Genomic DNA, 21,061 nt, shown 5'->3' with positions numbered 1-21,061 from the left:
CTCACCTGCATACCAATCTACTCATTGCATCTAATCGCCTAAACGAAGCGAGGCGAAGCGAGGCGCATTCTTGCACATCCAGCTTATACCATCCACCACACCCACCACTTCAATAAAATTCACGACTTACGATCATATCACGACTATAAACGGCTTTCGGGGCAACCTTTTGTGACATTGTTTAACGGCAGTTATTATACTACTATATGGATACCATCTATCTCTCTTCAATTATCTGTCTTCTCTGCATTTCCATCTTTGGCGTCGACTTTGTCATATTTCCCATTGTGTTCTTAGTTCTTAGTTCTTACCCCTGTACAGGATATCGCAATGCTGTCTTTTGGGATAGGGATTAGTCTTGTCTTGTCTATTCTTGTCTTGTCTGCCTTTCAAATGCAATTCCAATGTACAGCAAACTGCCCTCCACTTTCTGGTTGTTCTTTATTCTGCTTGAAATTTCCACGGCGATTAGTTTTTAATGGAGTGGCACACCGCATTGTCCTGAGAGTTGCAAATCCAACCTTGTACTAATTCCAAATTCACGAAAATCCCCTCCCTTGAATCAAAGGCCAGAAAACCAGCTACTTCCAGCTACACTCAAATAGCAAAGAGCAGTCCGAAGTTTAAATAGGTATCTGACGGTCACACCTTCCCTACCAGAAGCGACAAATTGCAAGGCCACGCCAATAACGGAAGGCGCAATAAAAGAAAATCATACTTAAAGGGAAGGTGCGCTCGTTCTCAGTGCGTTTAGGAAGGAGCAACTACCACTGGTCGCTCCTTCCTTATACGTCAAATCGTTCAAGGAAGGAGCGACCAACTTCCCATCATCCGGATGGGGAAGGAACGATTCTGGCCAGTCTCCGTCGATCCTTCCTATTTTATCGCAATTTAGTCGTATTGGGAAGGCACAACTGGTATCCATATGGAACCTTGATATATTCTAGGAAGGCATGGCCTGCGCCGCTTTGCGCCTTGTCCCATTACGTACATTTTATTGACGCTAGTACAGGTGTTGAAATCACGTAGGTAAGGTATAAGTATGAATGTGATCGAAAGAGAGCATGGGAATGAGACTGGATTGTACTGGCTACTTAGTGCCTATACTCAAAGTCCCTACTAATCCTGTTCGAAGTGTATCACAAGGACCACCGAAAGATACCAATCTGAGGCAAATATCCTCAACGCCAGGTGCAGAAGCAGGTAAAACAAAGCTTTGCCTCCATATCGAGTTATTTTTCGGAGTGAGTTCAAAGAATAAGGTACTCGTCCTCGTCACCACCAGTACCAACTATTCCCCCATGAGAAGAAGCGGTAGTTTCACCATTGGATGAGAAGCTCCATGTATACCAAAACTCATAGCTCATCACCGTATGGTCGATGTACATAAGCAAGAGTCTATACCGGCGCGAGGGGTTCCAGCCGCGCCAGGATTCCTCGGGTGCGTAGGCGCGGGTGGCGCGGGCGTGGTATTCTGGGATGGTGGTCGGGTGGTGTTTTTCTGAGGCGGACGTATATGTATGTGTATGTGGTGAGAGTGGTGAAGCAGGATTGTTGATGTTGGACCTTGTCCCAATGCCGGTGTTCTCATACTGGAAGAGGAGGCTATGGATATCGTTGCCCGTATCATGGTCACCATCGGCACTGGCATTGTCGTCGCCACGTGGGATATAGGGGACATCAGGCGGCACTTCGAAACCCTGCATCGGGGCGACGCTCATACCGAGCAATGGGAGAAGAGGACGCTCGCCGTACTTCTCCTGACTCTCAAAGGGTACGATCCAATCAACGCGAAATGCACGGCCGGTTGTATTAGACTCGGTGAGGGCGATGATTGCGGCGCGGCCTTTTTGCGTGATGCCGACGACGATGCCGTGCTCGGGGATGTACTTCACCATGCAGAGGCGGTCGGAGTTACGGAGAGAGATGATAGGTTGGGTGAACCGTTGGCGGAGGGGTGCGCTGCAGACTACGCTAGCAGACAAGGCGAAGGGATGCGGAATGAGGTGGATGTTTGTGTGAGAGAAGTGGAGAATGGGGAAGTTTGCGGATGGGGGTGCTGAGAGAAGGTTAGTCTACCTGCATAGTTGATTCGTGAGTAGAGAAGTACATACGATTGCAGACTTGGTAGGCCGTGTGTTCATCGTCAGAGGAGTCTTCGCTGTCCCAGTGGACGTCACTGTCCATGTCCTGGTCTTGTGAGATCCGATCACCACCCTCTTCATCATCCGAGTCGTTTGCCATAGCCCCAGGAAGTAGTGCTTCAATTTCGTGGACGTCGCCGCCGCCCAGAGCTTCAATGAGAGAGAAACCACTAGGATCCATCAAAGCCTGTAGAACTGCAAACGGTTCATTTCCTGTGGGTTGGCCTTCATCAGAAGCACTGTCCTCGCTCATCTCATCTGCTAGGACTGGGTGACTAGCCGCATCTGCAGAATTAGCAGAATGAGTATATGAACGAGCAGATTCTTTGTTGTGAGTATATCGAGGATCTTCTCCACCAATTCGGCAATCAGCTTCAAATATATCAGGTAACGCCGTCTCATTGGGCTCGAGCCTCACAGCGGGTGGGAAGTAGTTATAGGAACGAGATGTATCTGGAATTCGCTTGCAAAGATCTGTCACATCAAGATATTCGTGTTTGCCTTTGGAGCGCCGTTCGGGCTTGCCACCGCAAGCTTCTTCCTCGGTCTTCACCGGGTGGAATGTGCGCGGGTCAAGCGCAATAACAGACCAACCGCGATCGTCGCTGGAGCAATTAGCATAAAAAGAAGGTTTTATGAGAGTTGGAGTCAAATCTTACTTCCAGTTAAATGGGAGTGCTGGAGTATCGTAACCCATGTTGCCAATCTGATAAGCGTTAAAAGGACCAAGACTCTCCCACACCCGCCAAACCAAGATCTTATTGTCGATATCCGTACTCACCATCCACATTCCGTTGGGATCAAAATCAGAGTTCAGAAAACCAACGGAGGGGATGTTTGTGAAGTGACCAGTGTAAGTCAATTTGATGTTCCGTGTGCGGTGATTCTCTGGCATCAAGCGTTGCAGCTGCTTGAATTGATCCTGAGTTCTGATATGCAGCCAGGTTTGGCTATACTCGGTGAACTCATCGTCCTCTTCCAGCTTATCAAATGCCTCGTCACCTTTTTCTGGTGTCGAGTTCACAAGCGCAAAGGCGAAGACAGTCACGAGACCGGTGTTCGCGGTTACTGCAATCAGGCGGGCGAATTTGTGGATAGCGAGACCCCATGCGCTAGCACCGACACACTCAATGAAAAAAGGCTCTACATCCGAGCCGTCCAGAGGCCTGGGTTTGCCGCTATCTGCTGCTCTCTTGAGTGCGGAGAAAATTGCCTCGACCCGGTAGCCACATACATTACCTGAATCGGTGACTAGCAGTAAAACTTCCTCGCGACCAAGGTCATCCACCAGAATACTGTTGATTTCGTGGGGAGAGTTCGGCTGAATATAACCTTCAGCGCCTGGCTTTTTCATCACGGGAGTGATTATCATCTCAGGCTTAGAGCCTAAAGCCTGTGAGCCCCCCGCTGGTTCCCAGACGTAGATTTGGTGCGCGCAAGCAACGAATAATATATTGCGCCGTTGGGAGAGTGCAGTCTGTATCTTTATCAGACACATTTCGACACGGACATTGCATAGATATGTACGTACCACGTTACAGCGCCAGCTCGAAGTCCGAGGAGGGTAGATGTCCTTTGAGCTAATGTTTCGATTAGCCTTGTACTAGCCCTTACTGGCAGAGGCGCAACAGAAGACATACGCAGGATACTGTAAGCACCGTCAGCATGTAGTTCGAATCAAAATACGCGATATAAAAATGATAACATACCCTATCCGACCCCTTCTCTACATTCAGAGCTCTCAACTGAAGACCTGCTCCGCCTCGCGATTTGAGGCCAGCAGCCTCACGGTCGCCGTTACTGAGCGCCATGTTAGACACCTACTGCGCTGAAACAAATAAAAATCCACCCAAGAAAGAAACGAATCGAGTTGCAGCCGCGACCAAAATTAAAAAGCGCAAATCCTCAAGGGTCAAGATGCGGAAGATGCGAAAATCGGTGGTAAAAAGGCGTTGTCATATGTATCAGATTCAGGTTTAGATCCGAAAGCAGAGTCAGACCCAGGACAGCACCACTCAGATCGAGCCGAAAAAGTCTTTCATCCTGCGATCTGCCTGCGTTAAGCATCTTTGGGTCCGGGCATTGAGAGAAAAGAGAAGTGATGACGGCTTGCGTTTCACAGGCGATAAGTAGGGCTGGCGACCAGTTGCGGGGGAACAACAACAGTCGGAGCTTAACGGTGAAGTCATGGCCGTTGGTGCCTGAGGCATAATGCACGTGCCATCTCTCACGAACTTGAGCGTGACATTACAAGTTTACAACACTTGGACTTCATAACACATACCAATCATCATGGACCTTGTCGCTGGAGTCCGCAAAGAAGGCAGCCGGTTAATCTACCGCCCACGCACCCCTCACCCTCTCACAGCATTGCAACTAACTTTTATCTCTCCCCAGTGGCGGCCGCGCCGACTTCAAATGGAGCGACGTCAAAGACTCCTCGCACCGCGAAAACTATCTTGGCCACTCCCTCATGGCTCCCGTCGGCCGATGGCAACAAGGAAAAGATCTACAATGGTACGCCCGCGGCGAAGACGATCCCGAAGAAGCGGCTAGGAAAGAGCGGGAGGAGCGACAGCGCGTCAAGGCAGCGGAGGACGAAGCGATGGCGCGTGCGCTAGGATTGCCGTTACCGTCAGAGAATGCGAATCTGGTGCCGCTGGGTGAGGGGGAGGGGTCTGCTGGGCCTGCGGGTGGTGAGGAGCCAGCGGGCGAGAAGGGCAAAGACAAGGATGGTCGGAGACGGAGGCGCGATCGGTCGCGGAGTCCTAGGCGGCATCGAGATGGGGATAGAGATCGAGAGCGCAGGCACAGACGGCATGATGACCGTGAGCATCGAAGCCATCGCAGCCATAGACACAGGTCGAGATCAGGTGATCGAAACAGAGAACACCGCAGGAGAAGATCGAGCACGCGATCAAGAAGCCGGGATCGGAATGGCAAGGCCAGATACGAAAGACGCCGAGACGACCGACCTCGCAGACGAGATGAGGACTCTCACCATTCACGACACTAAATTATGGTTTAAAGTTGCAAGGCATATGTGGAGTCAGGCGTTTGTTGGATCACATTTACTCGAATACCACCAAAGTTTTTATCTATACTACACTTCTATATATAGCCGTCTTCCTGAGCCTCAAAGCTCATCGTGGCTGGTCTTTCCGCTGGCGGGGAGGTCGGGCATGGACATCATCTTGACGACCAAACTGGTCCAGCCGGTGAAATGCTGCGTCCGCTGGCCCTTCCCTGTGTCTGGGTCATATTGTTCCCAGGCGAATCCAGTCTTCTGCCACTCCTTGAATACATTCTCAACCAAGTTCTTGCGTAGGCTGGAGTAGGTTGCCGCGGCCCGGCTCTGTTGAGGGCCTGGTGTAGTAGCGATGTCCTAAAGCGAGCGATTAGTATCAGGCCACGTGAAGTGACAAAGTGAACTTACGTAAAGGTTCTTCACCACGAGGTAGTTGATGTTGATCCAAATTGGGCTTCTCCAGTAGTTCTCAGCGGTGCCATAGAACTCATCCTTTTTGCTGAGACTGCGGATACCGTACTTGCTCCATAGCTCGGTCGGATCCTCGATCAAATCCAGGATAGCCTCCAATCGAGGGCTCTCGGAGCCGATCATGCCAGTCAAGAAGGGCATGAGCGAGACGTAACCCTTATGGCAGACGTGAACGGACTCCTCGTATTCGTCAATTGTCGCGTCGCAGTAAGCCTTTGCATCTTCATCCCAGTGGAGGTCGTCGATGTTTCGCTCAATGGCAGTCTCGTATTTCTTGAACTGCTCGGCATCCTCGGTCTCTCCGAGAGTGTCGGCAATGCGGCGAAGAGCTCGGGTCATCATGCCCATCCAACTGATCAGGTCGACATGGAGCTCACCAGGGTGAGGAGGCTGAGCGCGAGGGTAATCGTCCAATCCGGAAGTCAGAATGTGCTGAACAGACCGTCCGCGCCAGCGATATGCTTCCTTTGTCGAATATGCCTCACGATCGTAAGACTTGACGTCACCAAACTGAGTAGACCTGTACCAGAAGTAATGCTTTTTGAGAAGCGGGTAGATAGTGCGGATGAAATCCTGGCCGAGTTCTGGCTGCTTCACATAGACAGAGTGCTGGCCCTTGTCCTCAAGGTAAGTCTGGGCTGACTTATCTTTCGCGTCGAGCTTATCAACGAAAGCCTCGAGGACCATGAACAGAGTCGGCGGGTTTGCGTAATGAGGATACTGGATGGTGAACTCTGGTGGAACCTTGCTACGAGCCTCGCTACCCAGGATTTGCTCGCGGGCAATCCATCCATCTTCATCCATAAGACTGAACCAACTCTTCATGATTTCGAGTCTAGAATGAAATCAGTAATCAAGCACATACAGGTGCACAACGTAAGGAGACTGGGGAACATACGCCAGATCCGGATCCCAGTCAAGAACGGGAATCAAGTGGAAGCCCTCATCCCAGAGGAAGCCTCGAGGGAAGAACGGACGGGATGGAACCGATGTGAAGAGCTTCTTTGGACCCTCGAGTACGGGCTTTGCGCGACCGCGTGCTTCCTCGGTATCCTCCCAGAAACCCTCATCTTCTTCCTCGTATTCTGGGGCAGCCGAGCGGTCGACGATATCGGAGCCGTGGAAGAAGCCAATACCACCAATCAAGTTGGACAGCATGGATTTGCCGAACTCGAGGTACTTCTCGGAGGTGAACGGTGCCTGAGGGGAAATTATCTTCTTGAATCTCTCGGAGTAAGAGAGCGAAGCGCTCTCGATTTCAGCGGTGATAGCTTCGGCTATGAAATCATCAGCACTGGTTAACAGTCCACGATAGCGAAAGGGTTGACTTACAAGTAAGAGGCTCCGGGGCGGAGCCTGAGGAGAATAGGACGTCAAACTGCGATTGTAAGCTTGAGGGTTGTCAAAGCGCATGGGCGTCATACCTCGAAAGCACCAACGAAGACTTTCTGTACGAGCTGGACGTTGCCTTCACCAGGCGCATTGTTGATGGTGAAGACCTGAGCAGGTGCAGGAGGGTTGTCCGCACCGTATTTCGCCACGGTCTCGTCGACTTGCTTCTTCATCTGCGAAAACAGAAGGACTGGACGCCATCAGTATGAGTCAGCGAATACCCTTACTGACACTAGAGATCAAGAACTAACCCTTAGTTTGCCATGTATGCTCCGGCTGAACAGCCATACTCGACACGAGCGTACGATCCAGCGGCTTATCCTCATACGACGGGTGATCATATTCCGGATACCCATTGCTCTTCGGGCCCTTGGTGACATCAATCGAGAAGTCACCAAGGTCAGAAGTATAACCCTTCAATTTCACATCACCCTCAAACCCTCTCGGGTCGTCGTTCTCCGTCGCAATCTCCAAGCTACCGAGTCCCTCCATACCAGCGTAGAACACGACCGTCGTGGGCTGGTCGGGCAAGGCGTCCTCGCGGGGAACACCCTTCACCCGTGCAGCCCAGCTACCTCCGTGTTGTCCCCCGGGGACCTTAACGAAGTCAATTGTCAAGTCGATCGAATTACCGGCGTCGTGGATCGTTTCGCGGCCACCTTTTCGGACGTCGTATTCTTCCCAACCGTAGCCGGCCATGCCTTCATTTTGTTCGCAGGTATGTCTGAAGTCTTTGAATCGAGCATATAGTCAGCAACTGAAAGTTAAGATTTAATTGACGTAGATCACAATTGACAGAGCCGGGGGACATACTCTCTTGAGCCGTGGCATAGTTGTCGACCTTTGCCCACATCAATCCCGCAAACAGACTGTTCGCAATCCGAGGACGAACTCCGAAGTACAAGTTTGGCTTGTAAGGTCCCCATAGAAGGGACTCATTGCTGGCTTTGGCAGCCTCGTTGGCGAGCGTCGAGACGTCCGCTGTAGCTTGGCCGGCCAGCGCTGCGACCGCGCATAGCAGCGACGTTGATAGGGAAGTGGTTGATATATGCATTATGATGACAGCATCAAGGAGAACTCGAGGGCCTCATATGTTGAGGAAAATCTTGCGAGAGCTCAGTGGAAAACAGCTCTCGCGCTTTGTTGTGTCGGAGAAAGCTGCGGAGTACATCTTATCTGGCATCAGCGGGAGCTTGCGCAGCCTGGCTCCGCTCCGGACATCACTTGGTCCAAGCTCCTTCATATGTACTACGGAAAACGAAGTGCGTAAATGATAGCAAACATGGCCTTCGAAGATATTGTATTGTGGTCTCTAAGTATGTACAACGTCTGTCTATGTACTAGTTAATTATAACAAATTTCTGGGGTCCAACGACCCAATCTTAGCGCTCTTTGCGCGGCCATCAAACACAAACTCACTGATGAGCTTGCCTGTGCCAGGCGCATTCTGGATGCCCCAGCAGGTGTGACCAGCAGCAAGGTAAAGACCTTTTGTCCCAGTATGGCCGACGAGCGGGCCACCGCTGGCAGCACTCACGTTAGGCAAATAGCAGGCCTGGCGTGCCGTGACCTCGCCGTCCCGCAGTGCGTCCGAAATAGATCCAACCTGGTGGATTATTTCTTGACATCGCTTAGGATCTACCTCAACATCTGCAGTTGTCTTTGGTAGAGGAACCACCTGGTCACCTTCTCCGCAAGCGTACACTGTGTCGTCAGGACGAGCATAGATCTCCGGGGAAGCGACCGTTGGTCGAGAGGACTTGGACGGATCAAAGTTGGCAGGGATCTCAATATTGGTGAACAAAGTATGCGCACTTGTTGGCCTTGTCGGGCGAATGACTACACTGTGGGCGCGCATGGCTGAAATCGGGGCCTCGGGCAGAATGGAGCTGGTCCACGGACCAGCAGCAACGACGACATCGGTAGCCGTAAGTGTTTGCGTCTGGCCGGTTTCTTTGTCTTCATACGAAAGAGATTTGACACCATCACCGCTGTAGTCGATCTTAGAGACAGATCCTAGAATGATCTTTGCGCCCTTCTGTTCCGCCAGCTTAGCGATTGAGGTTGTGAAGAGGTAGGGATGAACCTGTGCAGTTTCGCCGGGGTCGCTCATGCTTTCATAGCCTCGGACCAGATCAGGCTCAATCCAGTCCAGCTCCTGGGGCGTTTTGGCAGTCTTCAGCTTCCCCATGGCGGCTGCGCTGCGCTTCTGGAGCGACAGTGAATCTCCGACATTGTCGCCGCCTTTCTTTTTGCTCAGTGGGCGACCTCGTGCAATCAACTGAGCGCATCCAACTTCTCTGTATCCCCATCTGTCCTTGCCATTATGTTCTTTAGCGAGCTCTGCATGAAGCTTGTAGCTTAGTGGGACAATGTTGCTCGGGTATGCCCATTGCGCTAGAAGTCCGCCAGCCTTTCCTGATGCGCCTCCTGCAATATCGGACGCTTCAATGAGGGTCACGGAGTGTTTCGAGGGGTCAAATGATGGGTGTCGCGTAAGATAATAGGCAGAGCAACATCCGATGATGCCACCACCTGAGGTACGTTCGTCAGTGCCTACGGTCTTGTAATGGTCCCAGGAACCTTGCGGGATAGAATGGAGGGGTGTTTTTACCAACAACGACGATATCGCGACGGTCGTTTGATGCAGACATTTTTGCGTATTGCACGATTCTAGAGCCAACAACTCGAAGGGAAGCCACGATGATGAAATGTTGGAAAAATTTGAAGAGGGTTGGCTGGCGACAGTGATGTCCGCCCCAAATACGTCACTCAAAGTCATGTGCAGTTGGTCCATCGGAGCAGGACCGAGACCGTGTAAATGAATCCCAAGTAAACGAAATGGTCGCCATCCAATGAGTCGCATGATTTTGGAGAATTCAATAGGAAATTATCAAATTAATTGATGAGAAGGTATTGTGCAGCATCGAGGATATCGATCTTAGAGTACATGACAGGGAAAGAAAAAAACCATCGCGGAAATGCGAATAAGGAACAGCCCAAACACCAAGAAATGCATACAATAACAATTCCGATAATACCCATTGAGCCAATAGACAGAAGCTCCAAGGACGTAAAGGTATAACAGCAGAGAGCGCACATGGGATATCGTGCTTCTCACCGAGATGGACTGAGAGGTCTGTTGAACCCTCCTTGGCGGTTCATGTACTGTCGGTACTCCGTTTTCTTCTCCTTGCGCACACCATAGGCATTATTTCCAGGAACCTTGGTGTTTTTGGTGCTTCTGAACTTGGAAAATCCCATGCTTCGTCGCATGAGCTCCTCGATATCATCTTCTCCGTCGGCATCGTCTATGTCCATGTCTGTATCTTCTCTTGTTCGGTCCGTTCGAGGCTTAGGGTCTGACACACCATTTGCCCGGTCACGGTGGTCCCTCCGGTCAATCCGTCTATCTCCTCTCGGGCCACGCCCCGGTGGTGTCCTATCCCGAGTTCCGTTTCGAAGAGGTGATCGCGAACGGTCGCGGTATTTGTCGCTCTTTGGAGGATAGCCTAGCCATATGTTTAGTATCTAAAGCCAGAAGTGAGGGGTGTTAAACAAGTACCTCGTCGGTCTGTGTATCTTTCTCGGCTGACACTCCTGTCACGAACTCTGTCCCGCCCATCCCTGTCTCGGTCCCTCCTGTCACGATCCCAATCTCGGTCTCGATCACGGCGATCTCTAGACCTGCTTCTCTCTCTTCGCTTTTCCCGCCGGTCTCTGGATCGCGAGCGATACCTCTTATCGTCGCGGGGCCCGTCGCGCCGGCCGTCATCGGACGGGGGACCGCGTCGAGGGTTTCTCTCCATATCCGAATCAAGTCCAGGGGATCGTGTCGCTCGATCATCCATATCCCACATAGCCGAACTATCGACACGGCGAGAACGCTTCGAGGGTGGCTCTGTCATTGTCAAGTGATGAAAGTTTTAGGGTGCCCGTGCGGGTCGGGGTGATCGCTGGGAACGCGCAGTCGATGGTCCTGGTTTTAATATTAAACTATTTCAGATAACCAAGCCCGGACCGGGTGCCGAAAATCGTGTCAACGCAAAAATTGAAGAAAGCCGGTCGCAAATGTTCAGATGATGGTCCGTTGTTCGGGGAAGTCTGAAGCTTCGTGCAAGATATTACGGGCGACGAGACGGACAACTTGTGCCACTTCTTTCTATCGGCTCTAGCCCGCCCAACAACCAACAACAATACAACGTCTTGCTTCAGTCCTACCCCGAAGGCCAAACAACCTTCTTCCCTGCTGAGGCTTTCTGCATGACTATAGATGGGCTAACTCAGCAACCGCAGCAATGTTTCATTTGCGTGACTTTCTCTGTATTTACCTCTACTTGGGCCAAAAACAGCCGCTCCATCACTACTTCTTACAGAGGCGGGTGCTACCCGTACGAACTACGAAGCATGTCAACTTCTTTATAAAGCTTCCACCCAGGTTCATGTCTTTTCAAGTACTTATCCTTCACACTCATTAGCACTGGTCAAGCAAGTTATTATCACTATCCGAATTCTCTTCACATACAACAATTACCATGGCCCTGAATGGCAACTCCCAGCCCCCGTTACCCAGCGATAGCAACTCTCAACCCCCGTTACCCAGCGATAGCATTTCCTAACCCCCGTTATTCAGCGATAGCACCTCCGGTACTAATGGTGCCAACGGTACCAATCCTGTCAATGATAACAACCTTGTTGACACCAATGCTACTCCTGTCTTGGGTACCACGCAAGTTAGAGACTTCGCTATTGGCAGTAACGAACCACAGTCTCCTCTCTCCTTCTCCGGCGAAACAAGAAGGGAACACCTTCTGGCAGCTGTCAGCAATTTGGAACGCGCCAGTAGCCAAGGCACACCATGCTTCCTCAACGCAGTTGAAGCCGTGGCTTTAGGCAACTGGTTGAGGGTAGTAAAACCATAACAGTACATAGTCTCCGTCGGGCTCAACACGCACATATTTTGTTTCTCTTACTGACGCCGTGCACAGGGTGCCTACAAGCGAGATTGGTGATACTCTGACAGCAATTGTAACCATATTATAAGAACAAAATACCGGGACCGTATGGGAATTGACATTTGAGGGAAAGGCTGGATCATGGACCTAAAACCTTTCTCCTGGTCGAGCGCTTGACCTTTGACCCTTACAGTCAGCAGTACGGTTAATTCACCATGAAGATTACATTTAGATACCTTACTCCACTCTCAGTATGGGAGCTTGATTCTAGTAGAACTTTCACCGCCCTAATTGCTCACGAAATCATAGTGCTTCTACATCACTGTCTTGTAAAGCGGGCTGCGCTTTGGGTCTAAAGATCATAACATTGAGCATGCCAGTATGATTGATCCTTGCTATCCTTTGACTACCAACTTTACAGTTGGCGAGTGGATGGCTTTCATGCGGTTTTTAATAGTCTCTGTAAACTTTGAGGAAGTGTAAAGAAGCTCAGCATAATTTGACCTCGTTTATCTCCGTAAAGAGGTCTCAAGAGCAAATTGGCTGATTACTTCCAGGATCTGAATACCGCTCTCACAATTCTTAGAGACCGAGCTCTACAAAAACTGTGTCAAGCCAGATATGGAATATGGAATAGTGAGCGGCCCGTCCCGCAGAGTCTCAAGCCAGACCAATACAAGCAAAGATCGTCCGTGCTTTGGAAATCTTTTGCGCGAAACCCCAAACCCCTCATGCCGACGTCAAAGAGCCCCGCAGTCTTTCCAACTCTTCTAAACAGAACATTCCATCTTTTATAGTGGTATCGCAATACTGAACTTGGGCAGCATGGCTTCTTCAAGCCTGTCACATCGTCAGACGCACAACCTGCTTCTGATCTCGAAGCTGCTCAATCTCAGAGATACTGCGTCACCGCTAACACTTCTGCTGGATTCTCTGGAGCAACCCGCCACATCCTTGATCAAGGAATATATACGACGCGCCAAAGTAGGTAATCTATGTTCCAGAGAGGTGTCAGACAAGGAGCGCGAGAGAGGAAGCAGCCCGCTAACTTAACGCAGCTCTCAAAGGTCCATGTCACACTCATCGCCTTTGAGGCGCTGAAACCGTACGACGGCGTCGATGCCTTCGTGTCCGCCCGACAAAAATCACCGGCAGATATCCTCAAAGAAGTCGGTGCCGCTTATAAACCAGATACGGCCGGTCCTAATCGCAGTATGCACTAGCCCTTACCGAGGCTTTCACATTTGGTGGTTTCATCGCTAACTGATTGCTGAACTAAAGGACGCCTAATCCTCATCGACTCAATAAACCCTCTCCTGCACTCCACACGCCTAGATAGATCATTCCATCTTGCGACTTTCCTGAGCTCCTTCATCGTCCCCGCCGGTCCCTCAAGCAACAAGCCCGATGCATCGCTCGTCGTCACATTCCACCAAGATGTCCCCGGCCGCCCCGCGCAATCGCCATACACACCTACTCCGCTATCACTTCTAACGTATCTCGCGACGACGGTAATCAAACTACACTCCTTCTCACACATCCTCGCGCAGAAAGCAGCGCGCGACCGCAGCCTGGTAGCACCCGTTTTCGGTCTCGAAGAAGAGCAAGATGGTGTTTTGCTAGGCCGACTCGATAAGCCAATTGGTAAGAACACAGGTGAAGGAATAATATTGGAAATGGAATACCGACGGAAGAGTGGGCGCGGTGTGCTGGAGTGGTACCATCTACCTCCTGCGTCACGGTACGCGGCTACGCAGGTCAGGGAGGTTGTTACGCTGCTGGATGATCATCCGCTTTATAGGCCTGTTGAGGGACCGCAGACTGGGGAAGAGGAAGAGCCAGGGTCGACGTTTGAATTGAAGCTCACGGAACGGCAGAGGAGGGAGAGGGAGGGCGTTGTACTGCCTTACTTTGATGCGCAGCAGGGTGATGGACCTGGAGAGGGTGGAAGGATCTTGTATGATATGGGTGAGGAGGATGATTTTGATGAAGAAGAGGATGAGATTTAAACTCGCGAAAGTGGAAACACTACTCGCAGAGTGGCTGCGACTCAAGAAAGGTGCATTCTACGATCAGACCTCCACGCGCATATAATTCGAGCTTGGAACGACTGGTGGAGTCCTGCAACCACCGGATACATTTCTATGAAGATAATTACAAACGGGTAGGTATGTGACATGGCGTAAGTAAGAAATGAACTAGAAGAAACGCCACCAAAGGAGGAAAATGAAGATCAACCCAACACCTGCGAATGGACCGTACTGCAACGAGTCAGAAGAAAAATATCTCCAAAGACGGTGACGACAAACTCACCTGCTTTACCAACAATTCCCAATTAATGCGAACTGCCGCCTTTCTATACTTCTTGCTGTCTTCGCGCAGGCGGCCGGACAGCTCGCCCATGCGTTCCAGGCTGTCCCCTCGGTATAGCAAGTCTTCGATGTTCTTTGTCATAACTTTCGTCACGTCCCGAAGCTCGTCGTTTAATTTGTCGAGATTGGCCGAGGCTCTGCTATCTTGGTACACCTTCTTGCTGCGCTGGATGAATGTGTCGAACTCCACGAATGCGTACGGCCGCAGGCTCGGCGACTGGTATTGTGAGGCTGGGTATGTATTGGTGAATTCAGTCGCAATGTCGGAGAGATAAGTAAAGGCGAGTTTGCGGGGGTATGAACGGTCGCAGATGCAGAGGAAGCAGACGTCGTCTTTGATCAAATAACTTTTATACATATAAGCCTGTGTTTCATTTCTGATGTTTGTACCTTTGTAGCGAAGAAGACATACTGAAGGTTATATTGCCCTGATTCAATGCTTGCTTGTGGTGCTGAGTTGCGGCTCATGCGACGAAAGATCATCTTGGCTTGGCCTTTGATTTCAGAGAGCTCCGTTTCCGCCTACATTGATGGGGTTGAGCGCATTGGTCTTGCGTTTGGTTCAAATAAAGGATATAAAGTGACTTACCTGCTCATCATCTACTGACGCCGCCAGCATCAGGCCTGTCTTCCAACATTAGCTCTTCCGTTCACCTCTCCACCAACACCGCATCCCCACACTTGTATCTTACCATCAAGCCTGGCGATCTGTGTTGATTTGACCATTTTGGCAGTCTGTATATATCGCCTTCTTAAGTTTCTCGGTTCCACGGAATAAGTCTGTTGTTCTTCGCCGGTTGCGATCGCTGCTTTGTTGTCCTGAACTACGTAAACGGTGACAGGCTGCGGAACAATGGCCCGCGGACGCAAGGCGGTCGATCCCGGCAGTATGAGGAGGCAGCCAACGAGGTAAGCACCTATTCACTTTCATAGCTCTGGTTCGGAACTTAAGATTGCCTTGGCGATATTCACTGGAGCTGAAGATCAATTCTGAAAACTATGTGTCAGGTCTTGTCGTCAACGATCTTCCGCTGAAGCAGCTTTGCCGAGGGTTGTAGCGAAACCTAGCATTCGAATGGACTCATCGAAACCCAAGCCGAAGAGAACCCCTCGGAGGGCTGCGAAGGATCGATACGAGGAGGAGAAATTGATGACTAGTGATAAGTCTCAGCTTATTGATCTGGACTTGGTGGTGGGCTCAACCCGGCCACTCTTTCAATTGGCCTGTGACCCTTATGCTAACGTCCGTTTGATAATATAGAAACTACTTGCGCTTCCCGAAGCCTGGAGCTGTCTGGACGAAGCAGAGAAGAAAGAAATCCTAGATCAACTTCCCAGCGACAAAGATCCCAACCCATATCCATCACCCAACGACCCAGACGCCGGAATCCCTCCTTTGCCCGAGAACTTTCTGCGCTACTCGAACGCCTGGCGCGACGGTATCCGCAACTTTCAGCTAGACCTCCAAAATGGACGCTATGACCCTCAGTGGATGCGGGAAGCCGAAGAAGCTGTGCAACAACGAGCTGCGGGCAAATTTGACAAGTTCAAGGAGCTAGAATTCGAGGAGTTTTGGGGACAAAAGCAGAAAATGGACAGGGCTTTGGCTGCCGGCGCGAGCTCTAAGATCAAGCTTAGTACTCTGTCTGAGCAAAATGTCGTCCGAAAGGGTGATATCTGGAAGTGGTCAAGAAGCTTCAAACGACAAAAGTCCCTAGTTTTGGTCGAGAAAGAAGCTAGAGTATGTTTAATTTTCGCGTCTGCCATATTTGCCGCTGTTGCGAGCTAACTCTCCCTTCTAGATCATTGACATTAATGGTGACAAGCTGACTTTCGCTGTGCCACCCGGGCAGGACGTCTACCTCAAGACGTCATTCAATCCGGATGCAACGACTCCTGCAAACTCGACGCCCGCAAAAAGGGTAGTGCCAGTTCCAGAGCCTCCTTCATCAACACCATCCAAGGACGCAGCCATTGCCAACGGTGTAGCGGCAACGGATGCAAAAGCGGACTCAAACGCACACGACCAAGAGGCGGGTTCCTCTCAGAAACGCAGTGCTGAGCATGAGGTTGAGACCAAGCCTGCAAAAAGAACGCGCCGCAGTCTGCGCCCACATGAGCCCGAGTCTGCGTCTATTGACTTGACTGAATCAAACGTCACAGTAGAGATCACGAATACCAAGACCGAAGATGCAACGGCTTCGACTTTATCCAATGCCAATGGCAACCTTGAAACGCCCGTGGCATCGCAAGACGATGAAGGTAAAGAGGATGTCAAACGAGACCTTTCGGCAGCTACCACCAAAGATTCCTCCTCACAACAGGCTCCTGAGACGGACCGCGAACCCAATGAAGTCATTATCCCCGACGTACAAGGCCCCACTGCGCTCACACTCAAGATACTGGAAGTGGATGGCCGTATCTCAAAAGCCACGAACGGAAACGCCTGGAAAGAGCTGCGCTGTTTCAGGAACAACCAGGACATGGGCACTCTCTGGGAGGTGCGCCATGCTTGGTACCTCAGGAATCAATAGCATTTTGGCCCGCCAAGATCCCCTTTACCATTCCGACTTTCTTTTCTTCCTTACGTCGATTTTATATCCTTCAGAGCGAATAGATACCACACCACAGCCAATATTATCAGAACGTTTCATTGTTATTACCAGTTCCAAAAACATTGTCCTCCCTAGCCGTAGAAGGCCGCCCCTGCTCCCCATCAACCGCATAGTCAACCGCAAAGCTACACTGTATGAAGTCCTCCAACTCCTCACTAACAGTCTTCAACTTCTCCTTGACGCTCGCAACACCCTCCTGCCCCACAATGTGGCGCGACGGCGGATTCTCATGTCCTCCAATCGCCGTAACGGCGTAGACTGTTTCAGCAACAAGCACTTCCATGTGCGCAGGGCTAAGAGGTGGGTATGTAGAGGTGAGGTCTGGCCCTGAGAAGGGTCCGTCTTCGACGCTGGAGACTGGGTTGTGAGACCCAGACCCATTCGTGTTGGTATATGGGTTCTGTGTATCTGGTAATCGAGGGACGAGACGGTTTAGGATGCCTCGGAACAAGGGTGCCGGGTTTATGCCGGGGGCGTAGGCGGGGACTATTGGGGGGACGGTGGTGACGAGGTTTGTGAGGATGGGGATTTCGAGGCTTGCTTGGAAAATGGTGAGTTTTATGTTGAAAGGGGCGATTTCGTAGGCGAGGCTCTGGAGTGGACAGTATTGTAAGCGATTGTTCGTTCAAGTGCTGGGTCTAGTATGGAGCTGGCCTTACATCGCAGAATCCCTCTAGGGCCCAACCAGCGGCGCAGTACATCCCAAGTCCGGGGGTACCGATGTGAGCGGCTATTGCTCGTTAGAGAGATTTGCACTTTGGAATTGTCATTGGGGTCATCACTCACTGATTCCTGAGATAATCATGACATGCCCTGCCTTCTGCCGCCGCATATGAGGCAGCGACGCCTTGATGATGTTCAGCGGACCGAAGTAGTTGATCTCGAATTGGTCGCGGACGAGATTGAGCGTTTGTTGCGATGCGGCAAGCTCTTCGACGGTTCCGACGAGCGCTAATTCACTGTTAGAATTTGTACACTAGCGAGGAACAAGCTCGAGATGGAGGTACCTTGACTGGTGCAGCAGAGCAGAATGTCCACCCTGCCAAACGCCGCAACAGCTTCAGCAACCACTGCCTGACACTCTCCGACAATTCTACAGCGCAATTGTCAGCCAATACCATATATCTTCCTCGGCGCATTCGATGCGCACCTTATGTCCAGCGGAACAGCCTTGAACCGTTGGACCCAGCCCTCGTCGCGGTGTGCTTCGACCTCGGCCGCGAAGGCCTCAAACATCTGCCGGCGACATTCATCGCGGTCAAGATTTGAGTATGCTAGACCTACAAGAGCAATGTCACCATGCGCAAGGATATGCCGCGCGACCGAGATTCCAATGGGCGAATCCCCCGCGGTGATCACCCATATTCGCGAATCAATATGAGGGGGGAATTGCGGGCGGGAGTAGTCGGGGGAAGGGTTGTTCTCTGACATAGGGACGAGGGTGACATTCAAGAGGCCAGCATATCCATCGCGCAAGTTGGCACTCCCTTCACTCCAAGCCCCGATAGCTGTATTTTCTGAAGACGTGATGGTTGGAGCTGTGGAAATGCGGGAGTCAGTCCAGACGTGGGGGAAGGTTAGCCAGGTGCCGAGCTTCTGGACCGCAGCTAGTCTCCAATAGTCCACTCTGAGACTAGGCCATTCCATCATATCTTTGCGCCATCCCGTGGCCTCTTCCTTTCTTTTCCTTTCCTTTTCTTCCTTGCCACCCCCGCCGTACTCGAGCATTCCAGGTTCACAATGCCTGAACAGCGGCAGCAGACAAACGAGGAGGAAGGTGTATGTGTGATCCAGTCTGCAAGCAAAGGTTACCCACCTAACGTTTATCGCTAGAGAGGAGGACTCGTCAGATCTCTGGTCCAAGGTGCCACAATCTTCTTCGTCACCCAGTTCTTCATCGGGCAATTCTTCGGAAACAAGCAGAACAATGCTACTACTCCTGGCGGAGCGCCTGGTGCCGTGACGACCTTCGGTGATCGCCCTCTGGCCGCCCAGGTTGAGAGTTACAGCTCCATTCCCGACACCATCGCGCCCATCTGGCCCACGGACAGCGCCCTGGATGTCAGCGTCTACGTTTCTCCATCGATTGTTCTTCCGCCGTTCAAGTCGCTTCCGGCGAGCTCGCTCGTCTTGGAGGAGAAGAAATTTGGTCTCGGAAATTATAGTGATGTCAGAGATGTCGAGACAACCATTCAAATTCCCAAGGAGGTTCAGCAGAATGGAACTCTCTGGGCTCATTTCTTCGTGGGATTGAGTGGACACCAGCTAGACCCTGCGGCTAAGGATTACAGCACAGACACGGCCGTGCACTTCTTCCGACCCCTCAACCAGTATCTCCCCAAGCGCAAGGCTAAGAAGCTCAAGAACCTTCTCGCGAGCGCCGATGAGACCGAAGAGGAGGAAAATGATGGCCGTCCAGACGTTTACGTCGCGTCTCACTACCACCCAAACTTCACGCTGTCTATCATCCCTGATTCGGGAAACATGAAGTATCGTCAGGTCCATCAGTCTGTTCGTCGTCACACTCAGCTCGAGGCAACTGGTGCGAGGGACGCTTCCGGTCAAAACGGATGGTATTACCCCATCGTCTTCTTGAACACTTTCTGGCAGTTGAAGACCCACATGATTGAGCTCAACTCGACCGTTGAGACCGTCCCTCTGCGCTTTACGCTCAACAACCTCCAGAACTGGAAGTTCGCGATGATGGCCAGTCTTGACGACAATGCGAAGCAGACTTCTCGACAAGCCGCATTTGGAGGCTCCACTCCTGGCGGTGGTGATGGAAGTGAGTTCGAGATGATCAAGGAAGTACTCTTGGACACCAACATCTGGCTCTTGGGTACGACCGGTGTTGTCACAATTTTTCACATGCTGTTCGAGACTTTGGCCTTCAAGAACGACATTTCGCACTGGCGCAAGAAGAAGGACAATGTCGGAACTTCGGTTCGCACTATCCTTGCAAACGTTTTCATGCAAGCCGTTATCTTCCTTTACCTCATGGATAACAGCGAGAACACCTCCTGGATGATCCTTGCTAGTCAAGGTTTCGGAATCCTTTTGGAAGCTTGGAAGGTTACGAAGACGGTCAATGTCCGCCTGCGTCCGCCTCCTGCCGGGTCTTTCTTCTCATTCCTGCCTTACGTGATTGTGTTTGAGGACAAGCACAAGCTCACGGAAACTGAGAAGAAGACCCAGGAGTACGATGAGATTGCGTTCCGATACCTCTACATCATCGCTGTACCGCTTCTCGGTGCCTACGCCGCGTACAGCTTGATGTACAACACCCACAAATCGTGGTACTCGTACATTATTGAGACACTTGTCGGCAGTGTTTACGCCTACGGTTTCCTGATGATGGTTCCTAGCCTGTACATCAACTACCGTCTCAAGGTTCGTAATTTTGCTTTCATATTTCGAGACATAGCTAACTTTTTTTATCTAGTCGGTCGCTCATATGCCCGGAAAGGCTATGACCTACAAGTTCCTCAACACGTTCATTGACGATCTCTTCGCCTTTACCGTGAAGATGCCCTGGCTCCACAGACTCGCCACTCTGCGAGATGATGTGATCTTCTTCATCTGGCTCTACCAGAGCTATAAGTACAGAGTCGATTACTCTCGTGTCAACGAATTCGGTCAGGGAGGCGACAGCGACGATGAGGAAGAAGAAGAGAAGAAGGAGGAGGCCGGAAACATCGAGGAGAAGAAGGAGGCTGTTCAGGCATCTGGAAAGCAGGCTTCCAAGTCTGCCCGCCGGAGAAAGTGAACTCTCTGTCATTGAAGCACGGAATTCGACTCCGTGTTTTGGTTCGAATGGTGATACGCGATTTACGATCAGATGTGCTTCTTGCTATTCTTACGAACATGCATGCAGTAGATGATCACAGAATTATTCCAGCAGAAGCTTATTGCCGTATATAAGTACTATCAAGTATTCAAATAGTGAATTTTCTCAATTGCTAGTTAAGCATAGTATTTGATGTCAAGAGCTCAGGGCTTGTAGTTGTAACTCCGCCAGATTTGGTTAAGTCCGAGATTTGCCCGTCCACCCAAACAATTGACCAAGAGCATGTGAACCAGCAAC

The 21,061-nt window shown here is 51.0% G+C and overlaps 10 protein-coding genes across 10 annotated transcripts; 4 read left to right on the top strand and 6 right to left on the bottom strand.

The window, feature by feature from the left end:
• Window positions 1-956: 956 nt before the first annotated feature.
• Window positions 957-4,290, bottom strand: BDV14DRAFT_169891 (uncharacterized protein). The gene is made up of 6 exons (XM_073768118.1): window positions 3,854-4,290; window positions 3,785-3,792; window positions 3,676-3,724; window positions 2,804-3,621; window positions 2,115-2,749; window positions 957-2,059 (listed from the first exon to the last, which is right to left on the bottom strand). The coding sequence occupies exons 1-6, from the start codon at window positions 3,953-3,955 to the stop codon at window positions 1,251-1,253; spliced, it is 2,421 nt and encodes an 806-aa protein (XP_073630336.1). The 5' UTR covers window positions 3,956-4,290; the 3' UTR covers window positions 957-1,250.
• A 123-nt stretch (window positions 4,291-4,413) lies between these two features.
• Window positions 4,414-5,251, top strand: BDV14DRAFT_169888 (MMtag domain-containing protein). Its single transcript, XM_073768117.1, has 2 exons — window positions 4,414-4,474; window positions 4,542-5,251. The coding sequence occupies exons 1-2, from the start codon at window positions 4,437-4,439 to the stop codon at window positions 5,158-5,160; spliced, it is 657 nt and encodes a 218-aa protein (XP_073630335.1). The 5' UTR covers window positions 4,414-4,436; the 3' UTR covers window positions 5,161-5,251.
• Window positions 5,221-8,193, bottom strand: cwh41 (mannosyl-oligosaccharide glucosidase). The gene is made up of 7 exons (XM_073776504.1): window positions 7,849-8,193; window positions 7,287-7,766; window positions 7,068-7,225; window positions 6,976-7,021; window positions 6,542-6,920; window positions 5,581-6,478; window positions 5,221-5,529 (listed from the first exon to the last, which is right to left on the bottom strand). The coding sequence occupies exons 1-7, from the start codon at window positions 8,087-8,089 to the stop codon at window positions 5,281-5,283; spliced, it is 2,451 nt and encodes an 816-aa protein (XP_073630334.1). The 5' UTR covers window positions 8,090-8,193; the 3' UTR covers window positions 5,221-5,280.
• A 127-nt stretch (window positions 8,194-8,320) lies between these two features.
• BDV14DRAFT_169885 (FAD-dependent oxidoreductase) lies at window positions 8,321-9,760 on the bottom strand. Its single transcript, XM_073768116.1, has 2 exons — window positions 9,650-9,760; window positions 8,321-9,570 (listed from the first exon to the last, which is right to left on the bottom strand). Exons 1-2 carry the CDS (start codon window positions 9,687-9,689, stop codon window positions 8,384-8,386), a joined length of 1,227 nt encoding a protein of 408 aa, XP_073630333.1. The 5' UTR covers window positions 9,690-9,760; the 3' UTR covers window positions 8,321-8,383.
• Window position 9,761: 1 nt separating this feature from the next.
• BDV14DRAFT_169884 (SNUT3/LISCH7 family protein) lies at window positions 9,762-11,132 on the bottom strand. Its single transcript, XM_073768115.1, has 2 exons — window positions 10,601-11,132; window positions 9,762-10,547 (listed from the first exon to the last, which is right to left on the bottom strand). Exons 1-2 carry the CDS (start codon window positions 10,941-10,943, stop codon window positions 10,153-10,155), a joined length of 738 nt encoding a protein of 245 aa, XP_073630332.1. The 5' UTR covers window positions 10,944-11,132; the 3' UTR covers window positions 9,762-10,152.
• A 1,599-nt stretch (window positions 11,133-12,731) lies between these two features.
• On the top strand, window positions 12,732-14,120 carry BDV14DRAFT_30857 (Elongator subunit IKI1). The gene is made up of 3 exons (XM_073776502.1): window positions 12,732-12,974; window positions 13,049-13,202; window positions 13,272-14,120. The coding sequence occupies exons 1-3, from the start codon at window positions 12,816-12,818 to the stop codon at window positions 13,997-13,999; spliced, it is 1,041 nt and encodes a 346-aa protein (XP_073630331.1). The 5' UTR covers window positions 12,732-12,815; the 3' UTR covers window positions 14,000-14,120.
• On the bottom strand, window positions 14,094-15,192 carry BDV14DRAFT_30827 (SNAP receptor SEC22). The gene is made up of 5 exons (XM_073776500.1): window positions 15,055-15,192; window positions 14,952-14,986; window positions 14,775-14,884; window positions 14,304-14,709; window positions 14,094-14,251 (listed from the first exon to the last, which is right to left on the bottom strand). Exons 1-5 carry the CDS (start codon window positions 15,086-15,088, stop codon window positions 14,189-14,191), a joined length of 648 nt encoding a protein of 215 aa, XP_073630330.1. The 5' UTR covers window positions 15,089-15,192; the 3' UTR covers window positions 14,094-14,188.
• A 1-nt stretch (window position 15,193) lies between these two features.
• On the top strand, window positions 15,194-16,949 carry BDV14DRAFT_30861 (uncharacterized protein). The gene is made up of 3 exons (XM_073776503.1): window positions 15,194-15,554; window positions 15,624-16,103; window positions 16,165-16,949. Exons 1-3 carry the CDS (start codon window positions 15,438-15,440, stop codon window positions 16,894-16,896), a joined length of 1,329 nt encoding a protein of 442 aa, XP_073630329.1. The 5' UTR covers window positions 15,194-15,437; the 3' UTR covers window positions 16,897-16,949.
• Window positions 16,577-18,534, bottom strand: BDV14DRAFT_30846 (short chain dehydrogenase/reductase family protein). The gene is made up of 5 exons (XM_073776501.1): window positions 18,128-18,534; window positions 17,985-18,070; window positions 17,764-17,928; window positions 17,637-17,707; window positions 16,577-17,569 (listed from the first exon to the last, which is right to left on the bottom strand). The coding sequence occupies exons 1-5, from the start codon at window positions 18,406-18,408 to the stop codon at window positions 17,003-17,005; spliced, it is 1,170 nt and encodes a 389-aa protein (XP_073630328.1). The 5' UTR covers window positions 18,409-18,534; the 3' UTR covers window positions 16,577-17,002.
• A 107-nt stretch (window positions 18,535-18,641) lies between these two features.
• Window positions 18,642-20,946, top strand: BDV14DRAFT_169878 (CLPTM1 family protein). Its single transcript, XM_073768114.1, has 3 exons — window positions 18,642-18,756; window positions 18,811-20,367; window positions 20,420-20,946. Exons 1-3 carry the CDS (start codon window positions 18,718-18,720, stop codon window positions 20,741-20,743), a joined length of 1,920 nt encoding a protein of 639 aa, XP_073630327.1. The 5' UTR covers window positions 18,642-18,717; the 3' UTR covers window positions 20,744-20,946.
• Window positions 20,947-21,061: the final 115 nt, after the last annotated feature.

Source organism: Aspergillus stella-maris (genome assembly GCF_047715825.1).
Source record: "Aspergillus stella-maris strain CBS 113639 unplaced genomic scaffold BDV14scaffold_14, whole genome shotgun sequence".
Taxonomy (NCBI): Eukaryota; Fungi; Ascomycota; class Eurotiomycetes; order Eurotiales; family Aspergillaceae; genus Aspergillus; species Aspergillus stella-maris.
This window is presented reverse-complemented; position numbering and strand designations above follow the sequence as displayed.

Excerpts from the sequence above, each read along its gene's own strand:
- BDV14DRAFT_169891 (XM_073768118.1), bottom strand. The coding sequence starts at position 3,955 with ATGGCGCTCAGTAACGGCGACCGTGAGGCTGCTGGCCTCAAATCGCGA. Across the intron at positions 2,750-2,803 it reads GCACTCCCATTTAACTGGAA|CGACGATCGCGGTTGGTCTG; the intron begins GTAAGATTTGAC and ends TAATTGCTCCAG. Across the intron at positions 2,060-2,114 it reads GGCCTACCAAGTCTGCAATC|CACCCCCATCCGCAAACTTC; the intron begins GTATGTACTTCT and ends ACCTTCTCTCAG.
- BDV14DRAFT_169888 (XM_073768117.1), top strand. The coding sequence starts at position 4,437 with ATGGACCTTGTCGCTGGAGTCCGCAAAGAAGGCAGCCG. Across the intron at positions 4,475-4,541 it reads GTCCGCAAAGAAGGCAGCCG|TGGCGGCCGCGCCGACTTCA; the intron begins GTTAATCTACCG and ends ATCTCTCCCCAG.
- cwh41 (XM_073776504.1), bottom strand. The coding sequence starts at position 8,089 with ATGCATATATCAACCACTTCCCTATCAACGTCGCTGCTATGCGCGGTC. Across the intron at positions 7,767-7,848 it reads CTATGCCACGGCTCAAGAGA|ACTTCAGACATACCTGCGAA; the intron begins GTATGTCCCCCG and ends CTCGATTCAAAG. Across the intron at positions 7,226-7,286 it reads GCATACATGGCAAACTAAGG|TCCTTCTGTTTTCGCAGATG; the intron begins GTTAGTTCTTGA and ends GATGGCGTCCAG.
- BDV14DRAFT_169885 (XM_073768116.1), bottom strand. The coding sequence starts at position 9,689 with ATGTCTGCATCAAACGACCGTCGCGATATCGTCGTTGTTG. Across the intron at positions 9,571-9,649 it reads TCGCGATATCGTCGTTGTTG|GTGGTGGCATCATCGGATGT; the intron begins GTAAAAACACCC and ends AACGTACCTCAG.
- BDV14DRAFT_169884 (XM_073768115.1), bottom strand. The coding sequence starts at position 10,943 with ATGACAGAGCCACCCTCGAAGCGTTCTCGCCGTGTCGATAGTTCGGCT. Across the intron at positions 10,548-10,600 it reads AAGATACACAGACCGACGAG|GCTATCCTCCAAAGAGCGAC; the intron begins GTACTTGTTTAA and ends ACATATGGCTAG.
- BDV14DRAFT_30857 (XM_073776502.1), top strand. The coding sequence starts at position 12,816 with ATGGCTTCTTCAAGCCTGTCACATCGTCAGACGCACAACCTGCTTCTG. Across the intron at positions 12,975-13,048 it reads AATATATACGACGCGCCAAA|CTCTCAAAGGTCCATGTCAC; the intron begins GTAGGTAATCTA and ends AACTTAACGCAG. Across the intron at positions 13,203-13,271 it reads TACGGCCGGTCCTAATCGCA|GACGCCTAATCCTCATCGAC; the intron begins GTATGCACTAGC and ends GCTGAACTAAAG.
- BDV14DRAFT_30827 (XM_073776500.1), bottom strand. The coding sequence starts at position 15,088 with ATGGTCAAATCAACACAGATCGCCAGGCTTGATG. Across the intron at positions 14,885-14,951 it reads CGTCAGTAGATGATGAGCAG|GCGGAAACGGAGCTCTCTGA; the intron begins GTAAGTCACTTT and ends CCATCAATGTAG. Across the intron at positions 14,252-14,303 it reads GGGAATTGTTGGTAAAGCAG|TACGGTCCATTCGCAGGTGT; the intron begins GTGAGTTTGTCG and ends GACTCGTTGCAG.
- BDV14DRAFT_30861 (XM_073776503.1), top strand. The coding sequence starts at position 15,438 with ATGGACTCATCGAAACCCAAGCCGAAGAGAACCCCTCGGAGGGCTGCG. Across the intron at positions 15,555-15,623 it reads TTATTGATCTGGACTTGGTG|AAACTACTTGCGCTTCCCGA; the intron begins GTGGGCTCAACC and ends TTGATAATATAG. Across the intron at positions 16,104-16,164 it reads TGGTCGAGAAAGAAGCTAGA|ATCATTGACATTAATGGTGA; the intron begins GTATGTTTAATT and ends TCTCCCTTCTAG.
- BDV14DRAFT_30846 (XM_073776501.1), bottom strand. The coding sequence starts at position 18,408 with ATGTCAGAGAACAACCCTTCCCCCGACTACTCCCGCCCGCAATTCCCC. Across the intron at positions 18,071-18,127 it reads GCTGTTCCGCTGGACATAAG|AATTGTCGGAGAGTGTCAGG; the intron begins GTGCGCATCGAA and ends ATTGCGCTGTAG. Across the intron at positions 17,929-17,984 it reads GCTCTGCTGCACCAGTCAAG|CGCTCGTCGGAACCGTCGAA; the intron begins GTACCTCCATCT and ends ACAGTGAATTAG.
- BDV14DRAFT_169878 (XM_073768114.1), top strand. The coding sequence starts at position 18,718 with ATGCCTGAACAGCGGCAGCAGACAAACGAGGAGGAAGGT. Across the intron at positions 18,757-18,810 it reads AGACAAACGAGGAGGAAGGT|AGAGGAGGACTCGTCAGATC; the intron begins GTATGTGTGATC and ends GTTTATCGCTAG. Across the intron at positions 20,368-20,419 it reads ACATCAACTACCGTCTCAAG|TCGGTCGCTCATATGCCCGG; the intron begins GTTCGTAATTTT and ends TTTTTTATCTAG.